Raw genomic sequence first — 15209 nt, forward strand, 5'->3', positions numbered from 1 at the left:
CATGGACCATAGAAATTGATGGAGAGGACTATTGTAGGACAAAGACCCTAATACAGAGCCAAGAAAAAATGTTTGTGTCCTTGGAACACGTCTTAAACCCTTCTGTGCTTCCTTCTCAATCCAAGTTCCCACTCCATTCCCTTCTCTCATTCCATCCACACACCCTTTCATCCACCCCCATCTGATCCTCAGAGAAGGTAAGGCATGTTGCTTTGCCGAAGGCCCAGGGCCCTCCTTACTATATCTAGGCTGAGCATGGTGTACATCCAAAGGGAATAGGATCCCAAAAAGTCAGTACACACAGTAGGGATAAATCATGGTGCCACTAAAAGTGGTCCCCCAGTCTGCCCCAACCATGAAACTATCAACCACATTCAGAGGGACTAGTTTGTTACTATGCTTGTTCCTTCCCAGTCCGGCTGGAGTTGCTAAGCTCCTATTAGCTCAGGTAAACTGTTTCAGTGGGTAAACCCATCATGGTCCTGACCTCTGTGCTCATATTCTCATTCCTCCCACTCTTCAGCTGGACTTGGGAGCTCAGTCCAGTGCAATGATGTGGGTCTCAGCCTCTGTTTCCATCAGTTGCTGGGTTAAGGTTCTATGATGATATTTAAGATAATCATCAGTTCGATTACAGGGCAAGTCAAGATCAGACCCCCCATCCTCTATTACTTAGGGTCTTAGGCGGGGCCATCCTTGTGGATTCCTCGAAAATTCTCTAGAGCCAGGTTTCTGCTAACCCTTTAATGGGTCCCTCAATCAAGATAGCTCTCTCCTTACTCTCATCTCTGTCCTTCCTCCATCTCGACTATCCCATTCCCTCAGGTTCTCCTCAACCATCCCCTCTTTTCTCCTCTTTCCCTCCTACCTTCACTTCTTCCTCCCCTACACACATACATGCTTCCAATTTTGTCACGTGATCTTGTCTGTTTCCAATTTCCAGGTGGACCTTTATATGATTTTCTTTGGGTTTACCTTATTACTTAGCTTCTCTATGATCATGAACTATAGGCTCAATGTCATTTGTCTATAGCCTGTATCCATTTATGAGTGAGTACCTATAATATTTATCTTTTGAGGTCTAAGTTACCTCACTCAGGATAGTGTTTTCTAATTCCATCCATTTGCATGCAAAATTCAAGATGCCATTGTTTTTTTACTGCTGAGTAGTATTCTAATATGTAAATGTACCACATTTTCTTTATCCATTCTTGGGTTGAGGGACATCTAGGATGTTTCGATGTTTTGGCTATTACAAATAATGCTAGTAACATAGGTGAACAAATGTTTTTGCAGTATGATTGAGCAACTTTTGGGTATATGCCCAAGAGTGGCATTCCTGGATCCTGAGGTAACTTAGATTGTGCTTGAACTCATAGAACTCTCCATAGCCCTCCTCTATTGTCTGATATTTCTTGTTTTCCTTGTTCTACAAATTTCTTCTTTTCCTTAAGGGTCTAGGAAGATCAGTTAACCTCAAATCAATGCCTAAATTTGGACTGAAACACCTTACGGCCATAAATATCATTTTTTGCAAATTTCTGGGTTTGAGATCACAAATCTCATCATTAGTCATCTTGCAGCATAAGTCATTATTTCAAACACGCTAGAATTTTCCAATGACAGAAAGCTCAGGAATAAAATTTTCTTCCTTTTCTATATGTTTTTTAGTATTAACTTGCTCTAAAATTTATGTAAAACATTTACTCTCAATCTGAATCTACTCTTGATTCTATGATTAATTTATTCATTTGTTCAGTGTAAAGTCTCGATTCCCCACTGTGTCAATAGAGAGATGTATAATTGTGATATAGCAACCAACAACAGAAATATGCTTAATATCTTCAATGCCTTCCATGATTTCTAGTTTCTAATCTGAAATGGAGACTTATTAGCCTTTGTTTATAGGTTTGCTTCTTTTCATACTGGTCTTAGCAAGATTTGTCATTTCTTTCATGACTCTCTCTCATGATTTCCATATTTTTCCATTTGGCAGTCTTCCCGGCCTGGACTGAGACTAGCTGATGGTCATGCTTCTGGCTTCCAAGTTCCTGTACCAGAGAAGGACCAGTTTTAGAACAGAAAGAATCTGGGCTTCATGGTTCTGTTTCTTTCTCACATGGCCAGTTACCCCGAATGTCTCTACTGTATCACCATCTTCTCTTACATGAGTACAGGGCATAGGTTGTAGATAGCCCAAAAATACAAATTGGATTCAAATTAATGCTTCATAAATATTTCATTTGATAAGTTATTTAATCTACTCAATCCTGTTTCTTCTCCTCATGAACCAGCTCAGTCATTACCACAGAGCAGGGTAGTCCTGGGAATCAGAGAGTACACAGCATGTGCTCATGTCCTTTTATTTTCTGTTGCAGGAGCACCAGTGGAGATTTCCTAAGCATGGATGCCAACTTCTCAACCTGGGAGACTACCATCACAGCACCAAATGGAAGCATCTACTCTTATTATTCACATTGTGACATCATGGAGATTGTCATGCATTATCTTTCCCTCCTCTTTGCCCTGGTTGGGATAGCAGGAAATGCCATAGCGATGTGGATTCTGGGCTTCCAAATGCACAGGAATGCCTTCTCTGTGTATATCCTCAACCTGGCTGTGGCTGACTTTCTCTTCCTGAGTTTTCTATTTGTACATTGCCTTTTTGATGTCATTCCCATCTTCTCCTCCATTCCCTTCAGCATCTATTTATTTGATCTTTTTTTGCAAAAATTTGCTTATCTTTCTGGCCTGAGCATTCTCAGTGCCATTAGTGTTGAGCGCTGCCTGTCTGTTTTGTGGCCCATTTGGTATCGCTGCCGTCGCCCAAGGCTCACATCAGCTGTCACATGTGTCTTGCTTTGGGCTCTGTCCCTGCTCTTGAGTCTCCTATATGGGGAGGCATGTGGCTTCCTTTTTAACAGCATTTCATTTTTGACATGTAAGACATTAAATTATATCTCAGATTATTGGACAATTGTTTTATTTGTGGTTCTCTGTGGGTCCAGCCTCACCTTGCTGGTGAGGATATTTTGTGGCACACAGAGGATCCCTGTGACCAGGCTGTGTGTGATCATTGTACTCACAGTGCTATTCTTTCTGATCTTTGGTCTCCCCTTGGGCATCATCTTTCTTTTCTACCAATCGTTTAAACAAACGGATTATGTTAGCATGTGTGTTTTTCGTCTGATAGTACTTCTATCCTGTGTTAACAGCTGTGCCAACCCCATCATTTACTTCTGCATTGGCTCCATCAGGCACCGCAGGTCCCAGCGGAAGTCTCTGAAGCTGTTTCTTCAGAGAGCCTTCCAGGACACTCCTGAGGAGGAAGGTGGAGAGAGGGCCTGTTCAAGAGTTACTGAAGAACATGAAACACTGTAGTGCATCGGCTGAGAGATGCTCTGATGAGACAGAAGCAGTTTTGAGAGAGAAATATTTTCCCGTATGTGTGGTTATTTTCACAACCATGTTCAGTTTGTCACCTGACTTCAATCAGTTTTTAAAATGAACAACCTTTTGTGTGGAAGTTGAGTGACCCAAAACTTGTTGTGCAAGCACTGACTGCAGCATTTCTGAAGCTTTCTTACACAAGGCCTCAACAAGTTCATTTAAGGGGGCTCCCTATAAGTGCTCTGGGTGTATGGATTGCCTCCGCTGATGAAAAATCCCTGCTTCATCATAAGGCATAAAAAGTGCAGACATGGTTTACATTTCTTATGCAATGAAATTTATATCAGTTAAATAATTGCTATAGTTTATTAAACTTTTTTCACAGCATTTTTCATTGTTTCAGCAGTTAAACAGATATACCTTACAATGCCATTTCTTATTAATAGCTTCAGGTTTTGAAGAATCTATGTACCTGTAATCTTTCTTACACAAATTTTTAGTAAACAAGTATACATTTTCAAGAAAAGTCTGTCTTAAATCTCTTCTCAGCAAGTGTTTTCCTTGCCTTCAAATTCACTGTATCTGTCTTTTTCTCCATTGAAAGAGTCTTGAAAATGAATTCTAGACACAAAATACAGAGTTTAACACAACTTCTTGCTGTTTGTTGACTGCATGATTCAGCTCCTTTAAGAAAGGCTTTTAAAATTGGTGGTTCTGAAATGCTGGCTTTCTGGGTCTTGCTGCCACTGCAAACTCTGGCTCTTTCAGGTGACAGAGCATTTGAATGGAGTTTGTGAGCAATGTGGAGCAACTTGGTTGATAAAAATGTTGGCCAGCTTTGTGCCTGGAAGTGGGGCAGTGGACGCAGTTCAGAGTCACAAGTGGCTGTACCATACTGGACTGTGCAGAGTATAGGAAGTACCATATATATCATAGTAAGAGCATTCTTAAGTTTTAGATTGAGCTGTCAAAAAGTCAGTACCGGATATGCTATACTAAAGGCGCTGCTTAAGTTTTAAAATGTGCTTAGTTTTTAAAAAGTGTTCCTGGATATTAAAGAATTATGTAATAAGGACAAATACAGATAAGTCATAGTGGTGGATAAGTGTACATAAGCATGGAAGAGTATAGAGAGTCATAAAATAAGTTTATGTTTTAAAAACGGGTAAAGTCTTTAAAGAAACAGAGTACAGACAGTCATAGATTAAAATGAGTAAAGAAAAATAAGTCACATAAACATGGGAAATTCATAGAGTCTGAATTATGTATATGGTTGTGTTATCTTTGAATTTTTGCCCTTGAAGGAGCTAAGCACAGAGAGACATTTCACTCTATGAATTGCTTAGTTAAACCAATGTAAAGGTATCTTGATTCCAAAATTTGAGTCTAAGGATATGTTCCTTTGAAAAAGGGTTCTTCTTTTGGTTCCATAGGAGATGAGAACCTTTGGATTGCTTCGAGACCAATATGGTTTGTTGGAACAAGACCCCCTGAAAGGTTGCTGTAAACACCCCCATAAAGAAAATATTTTACCTAATAAACAGCAGGAAGCAGTTTGGAGAAACTATACCCATAATCCCAAATATTATCTATAAATGTTTGTTTACATTTAAAAGGGATATGTTATAGAGATTTGCATTGGTATGCATCTTGGTTTATTGATACAAATTTAAGGTCAATTTTGCTATATGTATATTTTTGTTCTTGATTAAAGTATAGTGTTTGTGAAGTTCTTTTAAAAATGTAAAGTATAGTTAAGAAATATAGGATAACAGATAATCATCTATAATAGTCAAAGTTGTAGTCATGTTAGTTAGATTTTCTAGATGTATAGAGATATATTTCAGTTAAATAGGTATTTTTTAAATCTTTCAGAGATCTTCAGAATATGGCATTTAAAATGTTTAAGAACTTAAGACTTTCCATGACAGTGAGGTACATCTTCTCCTGGCAGCACCAAGCTAATTCAAAAGGATGATGGGCATCAAAGAGTCTCCTTATGTAGTTTGCCAGCCATTTGGCAAGAAACTACTCTTGCCTGTACTGCTTAACTGGACATGCAGGACCCATAGAGAAATGACTGCTGAATTTGCTTAGAGGTGAGATGGTTCTCTGGGATTCCTGCTTCATGAAAGACTCTGTGAGACATTCTGCAGGATACAGAAAAAAAGTGACCAGCAAACTGCCAATATACACAGAACTGTCTTTCACATTTTCTGCTTTGTGGAAAAGTCTACTAGACACTTTGGGCCTGTAGACTGAAGATTGATGCCTCAACAGTACAGAAGAACTTTGGGTTACTGTCCAGACAGGAGATGTCTCTGACAATTCGAGAGTTTTTGAAGTTGCTTACAATGCACTTCCTGTTTACTTCAATATTACATCATTTTGGAGTATTTGCTGGAGTTGAAGAACAGATAGTTATAGTTTTCCTTAGCTATTTTAAAAGATAAAGTAGATATAAATATTGTAACTATAATTTATGCCTGATAACTGTTTTGTTATCTGTAATTTTACTATATTAAAGTTAAAGCCTTCCTTTTTATTTAAATGGCAAAAAGAGGTGATGTGAGAGTCCCTTCTGTGTGTTTTGGTTTTCATTAATGAATAAAGAAACTGCCTTGGCCTGTTAATAGGGCAGAACTTAGGTAGGCATGGAAGACAGAACTGAACGCTGGGAGGAAGAAGGCAGAGTCAGAGAGATGCCATGGAGCCGCCAGAGTCAGAATTGCCAAATATTTACCAGTAAGCCACAGTCATCTGACAATATACAGAGTAATAGAAATAGAAGAGTTAGCCAATAAGAAGCTAGCACTAATGGGCCAAGTAGTGTTTTAATTAATATAGTTTCTGTGTGGTTATTTTGTTTCTGGATGACTGGGACAAACAAGTGGTCTGCTGCTACAAATACAGTTTCCATGATTTTGTAGACTTTTGTAATTTGTAAACTTTAACTTTACACGGTGGTCTGATAAAATTCATGGGGTTATTTTTGTGTCTGTTGAGATTTGCTTTATGACTTAGTATGTTGTAAATATTAGAGAAGGTTCCATGAAGAGTTGAGAAGAAGGTATTTTTTATGTTTGTGTGAAATGATGTGTAGATATGTGCTAAGTCCATTTGAGTCGAAACATCTGTTATTTCCCTTTTTTCATTACTAAGTTTCTGTCTGGCAGACCTGTCCATTGGTGAGAATAGGGTGTTAAAGCTGGCAACTGTTAGTGTATGTTGTTTGATGTTTGATTTAAGCTATAGTAAAGTTATTTTTACAAATATCAGTGCCCTTATACCTCGGGAATAGTTGTTCAGAATTCAGACATCATCTTTATAGAATTTTACTGTGATGAATATAAAATGTCCGTCTCTATCTCTTCTGATTAATTTTTAGTTTGAATTCTATTTTGTTAGATATTTAGGATAACTACACCACTTTGCTCCTTAGGTGATTTTTTTTTCGAAAATCTTTTCATAACACAGTACTCTGATATAATATCTGTCTTTGAATCTGAGGTTTGTTTATTGTATGCAGCAGGAGGGAGGATCCTGCTTTCATATCCATTCTGCAAAGACAAGGACAGAACCCTGCCCTACCCCTATATGCTCTCCTTACCACCTATATAATTTTTACCATTGTGAATGAACTTGTTATTTCTCTTCAAGAGGTTTCTCCTTTTCAAGAGGTTTCTCCTTTTCAGACAAAATTTTTTATTAATTTTGATGGTATCCATAGTTTTTCTTCTCCTGTGGAAGCAGAGCAAAACTACTTCCCCAAAGTAGCACATCTCCTGGATTCCATTGTGAAGTCAACACATCCTTGACATAAACTGACTGATTTAATTCAGAAGACTTTTCTATTATCCAATGTCTCTCTGTTGCTTTCTCATTCACGCTAAGAAAATTTAAGGTTAATAAAGCATTATGTAATCAATTTATGAGGGTATTTTTCATTCCTTTCTGTTTGTTTACCATATCCTTCATAGTTTGATTTGATCTTTCTATAATTGCCTGACATGTAGGATTGTATGGTATCATACATATGCTTTTTATTATAATAAGCAAAAAAGTGTTTCATTTTCTTAGACCCATATGTTGGAGCACTATCTGTCTTTATTTGTGCATGTATACCCATGATGGCCATAACTTCTAATAAATGTGTGATTATTGAATCAGTCTGTTCTGAGCTTAAAGCAGTTGACCACTGAAAATCTGAATAAGTGTCAAAGGTGTGGTGTACATATCTTAATTTTCCAAATTCTGCCAGATTTTATTTCTTTGAGTACCCTTTGGGTTAGTCCCTGCAGGTAGCATTGTTGGGTTATAGAAAGAGCAAGTAAAACATTACTTTATAATCTCTGTAGCTTGTTGTCATGTAATAGAAAATTCTTTCATTAAACCTTTGCTATTGACGTGATATTTTTTTATGAAATTCTGAAGCCTACAACATACCTCCAATCAATAATTGATCAATTTCTGCATTACCTTGTGTTAGAGGACCTGGTAGACCCATATGGGATCAGATGTGTGTTTTGTATCTAGGACAAAGCCTATTCCTAATTATCTCTTGCACATGAATAAATAATGATTTCAATTCTGTATCATTTGGTATAAATTCAGTGGATTTAATATGCAAGACAACTCTTTCTGCATATTGTGAATCAGTAACTATATAATGAGGTTCTTGAAAATCCCATAGCACCATGAGAATAGCATTTAATTCTGCCTTCTGGACAGAATTATAAGGCTTTGTTCCACATTACTTAATTCTTTGATTTGTAACCTGCCTTCCCTGATATTTGCATCAGAATAAAATGTATGGGCTCCAGTTATTGTAGCATGACATACAATTCAGAGAAGAATTCAAAAAGCTCTTTTCATAAAGTTAAGTCTTTCTTTTTTGGGATAATTTCAATTTGTGCCTCAAAAGAAATTGCACAAACTCTTTGCCATGGTTCATTGTCTTAGCATAACTTTTTTATTTCATCAGTAGTAAAAGGTACTAACTGAATCCAGTCATGTGATATTACTTTGATGCTAACAGCCCAGGTCTTTATCATTTCCCTAACAAATGCAGAATGCAAGCCATAAACAACAGCTTGCTTAATTTCTTTTAGATCGTTCATTACTGTAAGTTTCCATCTACCTTCTTTGGATCCTTTTGGGCCTTTAGAAGTTGATGCTTTGTCAGGGTAGATTATAGGGTAGGAAGCTAAAACCCTGGGTAAATCATCTCTGATAGCTATTGGTGATGCTGAATCCTGTCCTCTGGTCTTCTTTCCCTGTTAATCAGCTTCAATAATTTCCTCAATTATTTAAAATCTTTTTAGTATTGTCTTTTGTAAAGCCTGAATTTTCTGGCCTGTATATATTACTAGTGATTTCACTGAGGCACCTAGCCTTTGGTCCTCATTCTGAAAATGTGAGTCCAAGGTCTGAAGTTTCTCCTTTAAAAATAACACCACATCCTTTAATATTACTTGGATAGCATACAGATTTCCATCCTGGAGAGATACTCTATCTGATAACTTATCATAACTTTTTAACAAATTTTGATTGTCAAATTCAACAGTATGGATTTTTTAAATAATTTCTTAGTACATTTAGATATGGATTCAATTTTGTCTGTCAAATTAATGTTACCTTTTTAAAAGTATTAAATTTTTCAGGAAGTTTTTGATTTTCAACTTGTAGTTCCTTATTAATCTGTAAAGACTCTATCATTACTAAAATGTCACATTCTTTCTTAATGCTATAATATGAAGAAAGCAACTGAGTACTGATACCCAATAAATTGAAGGATCACCATAAACATATAAACCTCACATAATACAATCCATAGTATTAACAAAGAAGTTACTAAAAGATTCAATATTAATGTAGTCTGCCATATCGATCTATTAATTACCTGTTATGTGATCCTATAAACTGTATTCTTTATGGTCCAGCAAATGTGGTGTTTGCAGAGTCACAGTGGGGACATGAATAGTCCTGAACAGCTTTAGTTTTCTACCTTAGTACTTGTTAAATACTGAGAAATATGATTTGCGTGACAAATTATAAACAATTAAATCAATTCCATATATGAAGCAAGAAACCCAGAACTCATGGGCAGGGAGCAGAAATCAGAAACTTCACAAGTTGCCATGCGGCAAGGAACCATACCAAAAGACACAGCAGTCATGCATGCACTTGGGAAATTTTAAAGTTGCCACACACGGCAATGTTGGGGAAAGGGTTCTACAAAAAACACGTAGGTAAAAACAAGCCAAGCAGGCAGGGCAGGGAGAATTTCTGGGTTGTTGACCACCTAGTAGGTGTGGAGTCCGAATCCACATGGGTGCCAGATGAAGATCGACACTTAAAAGAAAGCCCATACTAGGTCAGAATTGAGAATAATACAAGGTTATTTATTTAGGGGTAGACTCAATATCAGAACAGAAAACAGAAACCAAATCCCACAGTTGAAAAAGAGGCCAGATGCATGCTTTACATCAGCATAAGTAGTATAAGAGGGCACAACCCAGTGGGAGGGTAACTACTGACTATAGGATTTCCTACAGCATGGAGAAATTTGGGGAAGTTTCCAGGTGATGATATACTCTATTCTATTTTCACAATAAAGTTTAAGATGTGACTACATCTGAAGTGCTTTTATAGAATATGTGACATCTTTCATATAGATGAGTTTTGTAGATTTACTGCCAAAAAAATCAAGCTCATGATAAGGTTGTAGTGGACTACCTGGTATGGTCTCTGATCCAAAGACAGGACAAAAGTCACCAGGCTACTAACCACATCCTATCCCGACCTTCAGTGTGGATAACTCATTATTCTTTTCTCACTTTAAAAAGAAAATCCTGTGTATTTAATATTCCTGGATTTTCTGGTGCTGAGCTGTGAGTAAAAGAACCTTTGCATCTCCACAAAAGGTATGGGGGAGCATTCATTCACTACAATAATTGTAGTTCATCATAGTACAAGCATACACTGAGCAGAAAATTTGGTGCATTATTTTTTGCTTCACTGTGATCAAATATTTTAATGAATAACTAAAGAGTAATGGTTTATTTCTATTTATTTTCATGAGGATTTGTTCCATGCATCTGAGCTGGAAATGAGAGCGCAAATCAGAAGATGGAGGATTACACTGTGGAAAATAGGATGTGATGAGAAAATTTGTCATCCCTCCCAGTGACTTACTTCTTTAGTATATTCTGGCTTCCAAAATTCTTGCAATCTCCCCAGGTAGACCCAGGATCTGGAGAGGAGCATATAAAGCATTCATACATATAGAATATTTTCCACACTCAAACCTTTACATTCTGCTCTTGAGGGTAGAAGTTTATGTACATTTCAGAATGCCAAATGCACTTAGTAACATAATGATCAAAGCAGGGCCCAGACATCCTCCTCTCAAACCCTGATTTGATTCCTTTGGCAATGTTTAGACCCAAGTGGCTGTGTGACTTCTCGGGGGATATATAAATATTTTCTTACCCAGGAGACCCATGAAGAACAAAGTTCAGCGTGGTGTACTAATAAGGTTATTGGAATATCTTACAGGCCTCTGAGTGAGGGATTAGAAATAGTGGAGTGTGGATGAGGGTTTACTTACAGGAGCATGGATGACACAGGGATAGTCACACACACGCAGAGGGTTTAGATTGGTCCCATGCACTCCCAAGAACTCAATTCAGTTGTCTTGGGGGGGTTCCCCTGATCATGACCTTGATATTCTGCTTCTACAATCTCTCCCCTCCATTTATTCAGGATGACTAAGTTATTTCTGTCTTGGTTTTTAACTCTATGTCATCACCTCAACTGTGGCAGACCTTCTAGTTGATTCTCTATCGGCCTTTTTAGGACACTCCTAAGGAGGGTGAATGTGAAACTGGGAACTGTGTTCCCAGAAAAGTGGAGAAGTATTGGAGCAGTGATAACATTTCAGCTTTGGGTAAACAGATATTATTTGAGAGACAATGCCCTTAGCAAATGGAGAATTTTCTTAATCTCTCTCCTCCTTGGTTCCTGATCTCATTATAGTTAAGATAACAAACATTATGTTATGTTTGTTAACATAAACAAGACATTAAACAAGACAAAGCCTATCAAACCAATGTGACTCTAGTGTCCCTTGAGTGACCATATGAAGATTTCACCGTATCTCTGTATGAGCTTCACTGACTCTTGGATTTAAAACACCAATCTCTTCTGCAGAATCCTGAAAGCAGCATACAGAGGACTCCATTTCCTTAGATCACAGCTCTTAATAGACACAGAATGATCATCCCAGTTGTAACAAGTTTCCTTTAATTTACTACAAATTTTGTCTCATTAAAGTGAAAGAATTTATTTCCATTGGTTCCCTCTAAGAGGAGTCTTCTGGAGGATCAGTAGACCTTATACTACATTGCAGTTAATACATATTAATTGGATGAGTGAATTAAATGATTTAAAAAACACTGCTAAATTTCTTGTAACTTAAATTTGACTTATGTGTGTACAAAGCTATCAATTCCCTCAGCATCAAAAATCTAAAAGATCATTTCCTATGATTCTTATCAAGTTACTCTAGGAGCTTTTCATCTTTACACTTGGGGGCAGATATCTCCTTAAGTGCCATTGCTTTCAAGTACCTATAAGATTTTACATAAGTCTTACCCATTCAAAGTTTTATATGTTATAGAACATACACTCACATTTTCTTTCAGGTTCCAATAATAAAAATCAGGATAATGTAACAGCACAACCAAAGTCATTATGGTGTTCACATAGTTCTGAGAGGGAGAGATCACACAGCAGCTGTACATATAAAATTCTACTAAAGTGTCACATGGGTATAGAAGACATTTAAAATATTTAGATATAGTATATGTAGTACTTGAACTTAAATTTTCTCTTAGTATTGATTCTTGAACTGTATTTTCTGTTAACATTTTATTTATTTCTATATTAATTATTCATTTTTCTTCAAAAGTGTTTTTCATTTTACAGAACAACCAAAGTTCTCTGTCCCTCCCCTACTCTTATTATCCCCCCATCTTACCCCACCCCACTGCCCCATCCCCTCTTCAGAATGGGTGAGATTTACAATGGGGAGTAACCAAAGTCTGGCATATGAAGTTGAGGCAGGACCAAGACCCACCCCCTTTATTGATGCTGAACAAGTTATCCCTCCATAGAGAATGGGCTCCAAAAAGCAAGTTATTGCACTAGGAATTAAATTCTGGTGCCATTTCCAGTGGCCCCAAAGAGTGCCCAAGCCACAGAACTGTCACCCACATTAGAGAGCCTAGTCTTGTCCTATGCAGCTTCCACAGCTGTCAGTCCAGGGTCAGTGAGCTCCAACCAGCCTGGATCAGCTCTCTCTCTGGGTTTCCCCATCATGATCTTAACCCCTTTGCTCCTGTAATACCTCCTCTTTCTCTTTGACTGGATCTGGGAGCTTGACACAGTGTTTATCTGAGGGTCTCTGCATCTGCTTCCATCAGTTACTGGAAGAAGGTTCTATGATTACAATCAGGGTGGTCTTCAATCTCATTACTGGGAAAGGCCAGTCCAGGCACCCTCTCTACTATTATTGGAATCTTAGCTGAGTTCATTTTTGTGGATTCCTGAGTATTTCACTAGCACCAGGTGTCCTCCTAAGCCCATAACAGCTCCCTCTATCAAGGTAATCCTTTCCTTCCTCTTCCTTTCTGTTACTCCCTCAACTATCCCATTACCACTCCCTAATGTTCTCTTCTTCCAGATCACCCATCCTGCCCCTAAGTACTCCCAATTTACTCAAAAGATATTATCTATTTCTCCTTCCCAAGGGCATCCAAGCAAGTCTCTCAAGTCTCTTTTTACCTTACTTCTCAGGTTTGTAGATGGTAGTTATCTTTGCATGTGTAATATCCGTTTATGAGTGAGTACACACCATGTTTGTCTTTCTGGATCTGGTTACCATAGTCAACACAGTATTTTCTACTACTATCCATTTGCCTGCAAATTTTATAATTTGTCAATTTTTTTTACTGCTGAATAATACTATAATACTCCATTTTGAAAATGTATCACATTTTCTTTATCCATTTAGGGTTATCTAGGTGGTTTCCAGGTTCTGACGTTTAAGAATGATGCTTCTATGAACTTATTTGAGCAAATGTTTTGTGAAATGAATGTGCATTATTTGGGTATATGCCCAAAAGTGGTAATCTGCGTCTTGAGGTAGATTGACTCCCAATTTTCTGGGAAGCCACTATACTGATTTCGAAAATTTGCACTCTGACAACAATGGATGAGTGTTCCTCTTACTCCAAATTCTCTCCAACATAAGCTATTATCAATATTTTGCTTTTAGTAATTCTAACAGGTGTAAAAAGCTATCTCAGAGTCATTTTGATTTGCGTTTCCCTGATGACTAAGAATGCTGAACAATTGCTTAAGTGTATTTTAGCCATTTGAGATCCTTCTGTTGAGAGTTCTCTGTTTAGGTGTGTACACCATTTTTTAAATTGGATTGTTTGGTGTTTTTTGTTTGTTTGTTTGTTTGTTTGCTAGGAATGACTAGTTTATATTGAGTGCCAAGGTCTGTCTTTCTTTCTTTCTTTCTTTCTTTCTTTCTTTCTTTCTTTCTTTCTTTCTTTCTTTCTTTCTTTCTCCCTCCCTTCCTTTCTTTCTTTTATTATTTTTCCATTCAAAAAGATTTGCACCTCCTCCCCTCTTCCCATTCTTCTCCTGCTCCCTAACTCACCTTCCTCCCTCCCCCTCTCTCCTTAAGAGAGGGCAGGATACCCTGCCCTGTGGTAAGTCCAAGGCCCTCCCCCCTCCATCTAGGCCTAGGAATGTGTGCATCCAAATAGACTAGGGTCCCAAACAGCCAGTACATGCAGTAGAAACAGGTCCCAGTGCCATTATCAATGGCTTCTCAATCTGCCCCTATTGGTAGCCACATTCAGAGAGTCCGGTTTAATCACATGTGGGTTCAATCTCTGTCCAGCTGATTTTGGTGAGCTCCCATTAGATCAGGCACACCGTCTCAGTGGGTGGACCAAACCCCTTACGGTCCTGACTTCCTTACTCATCTTCTCCGTCCTTCTGCTCTTCAATTGGACCTTAGGGGCTCAGCCCTTTGCTCTAATAAGGGTCTCTGTCTCTATCTCCTTCTGTCACCGGGCGAAGATTTTGAGGTGATATTGGAGATAATCATCACTGTGACAGTGGGGCAAGGCCAGTTCAGGCACCCTCTCCTCTGCTGTCCAGGCCCTAGCTGGGGACATCTACATGGACGCCTGAGATCCCCTCTGAAGCCAAGTCTCTTGCCAACCCCAAAATGGCTCCCTTAATATCTTCTTCCCTGCTCCTATATTGGTCCTTCTTCCATCTCCACCTTCCCATTCCCCCAAGCTCTCCCCAGTCTTTCCCTTCTCCATTCTCTCTCACCCTCTCCTCTACTCCCATTCTTACCTTCACCCCTACCAAAACACCCATACTCACAACTTTTTCCTGAAGATCTTGTTTGCTTCCAGTTTCCAGGAAGATCTATATATGTTTTTCTTTGGGTTCACCTTGTTATTTGGCTTCTCTAGGATTCTGAACAATAGGCTCACTGTCCTTTGTTTATGACTAGAGTCAACTAATGAGTGAGTACATGCCACATCATCTTTTTGGGTCTGGGTTAGATGCTGAAAAAGCATTTGACAAAATTCAACACCCCTTTATGTTAAAGATCTTGGAGAGGTTAGGGATAAGAAGATCATATCTAAAAATATTAAAAGCAATATACAGCAAACCAATAACTAGTATCAAATTAAATGGAGAGAAACTCAAAGCCATTC

The 15209-nt window shown here is 38.1% G+C and overlaps 2 protein-coding genes across 2 annotated transcripts in view; both read left to right on the forward strand.

Moving 5' to 3' along the window:
* Positions 1-15209, forward strand: part of LOC148118200 (mas-related G protein-coupled receptor member B2-like) — a 79432-nt gene that overhangs the window by 18117 nt on the left and 46106 nt on the right. The gene's annotated exons all lie outside the window — the stretch shown is intronic.
* Positions 2384-7983, forward strand: LOC148118201 (mas-related G protein-coupled receptor member B2-like). Its single transcript, XM_087901346.1, has one exon. It carries the CDS (start codon positions 2404-2406, stop codon positions 3379-3381), a length of 978 nt encoding a protein of 325 aa, XP_087757472.1. The 5' UTR covers positions 2384-2403; the 3' UTR covers positions 3382-7983.

The sequence above is a fragment of the Myodes glareolus genome, chromosome 24, assembly GCF_982192425.1.
Source record: "Myodes glareolus chromosome 24, mMyoGla1.1, whole genome shotgun sequence".
Classification (NCBI taxonomy): Eukaryota; Metazoa; Chordata; class Mammalia; order Rodentia; family Cricetidae; genus Myodes; species Myodes glareolus.

Coding starts and splice junctions, on each gene's coding strand:
- LOC148118201 (XM_087901346.1), top strand. CDS start 2,404: ATGGATGCCAACTTCTCAACCTGGGAGACTACCATCACAGCACCAAAT.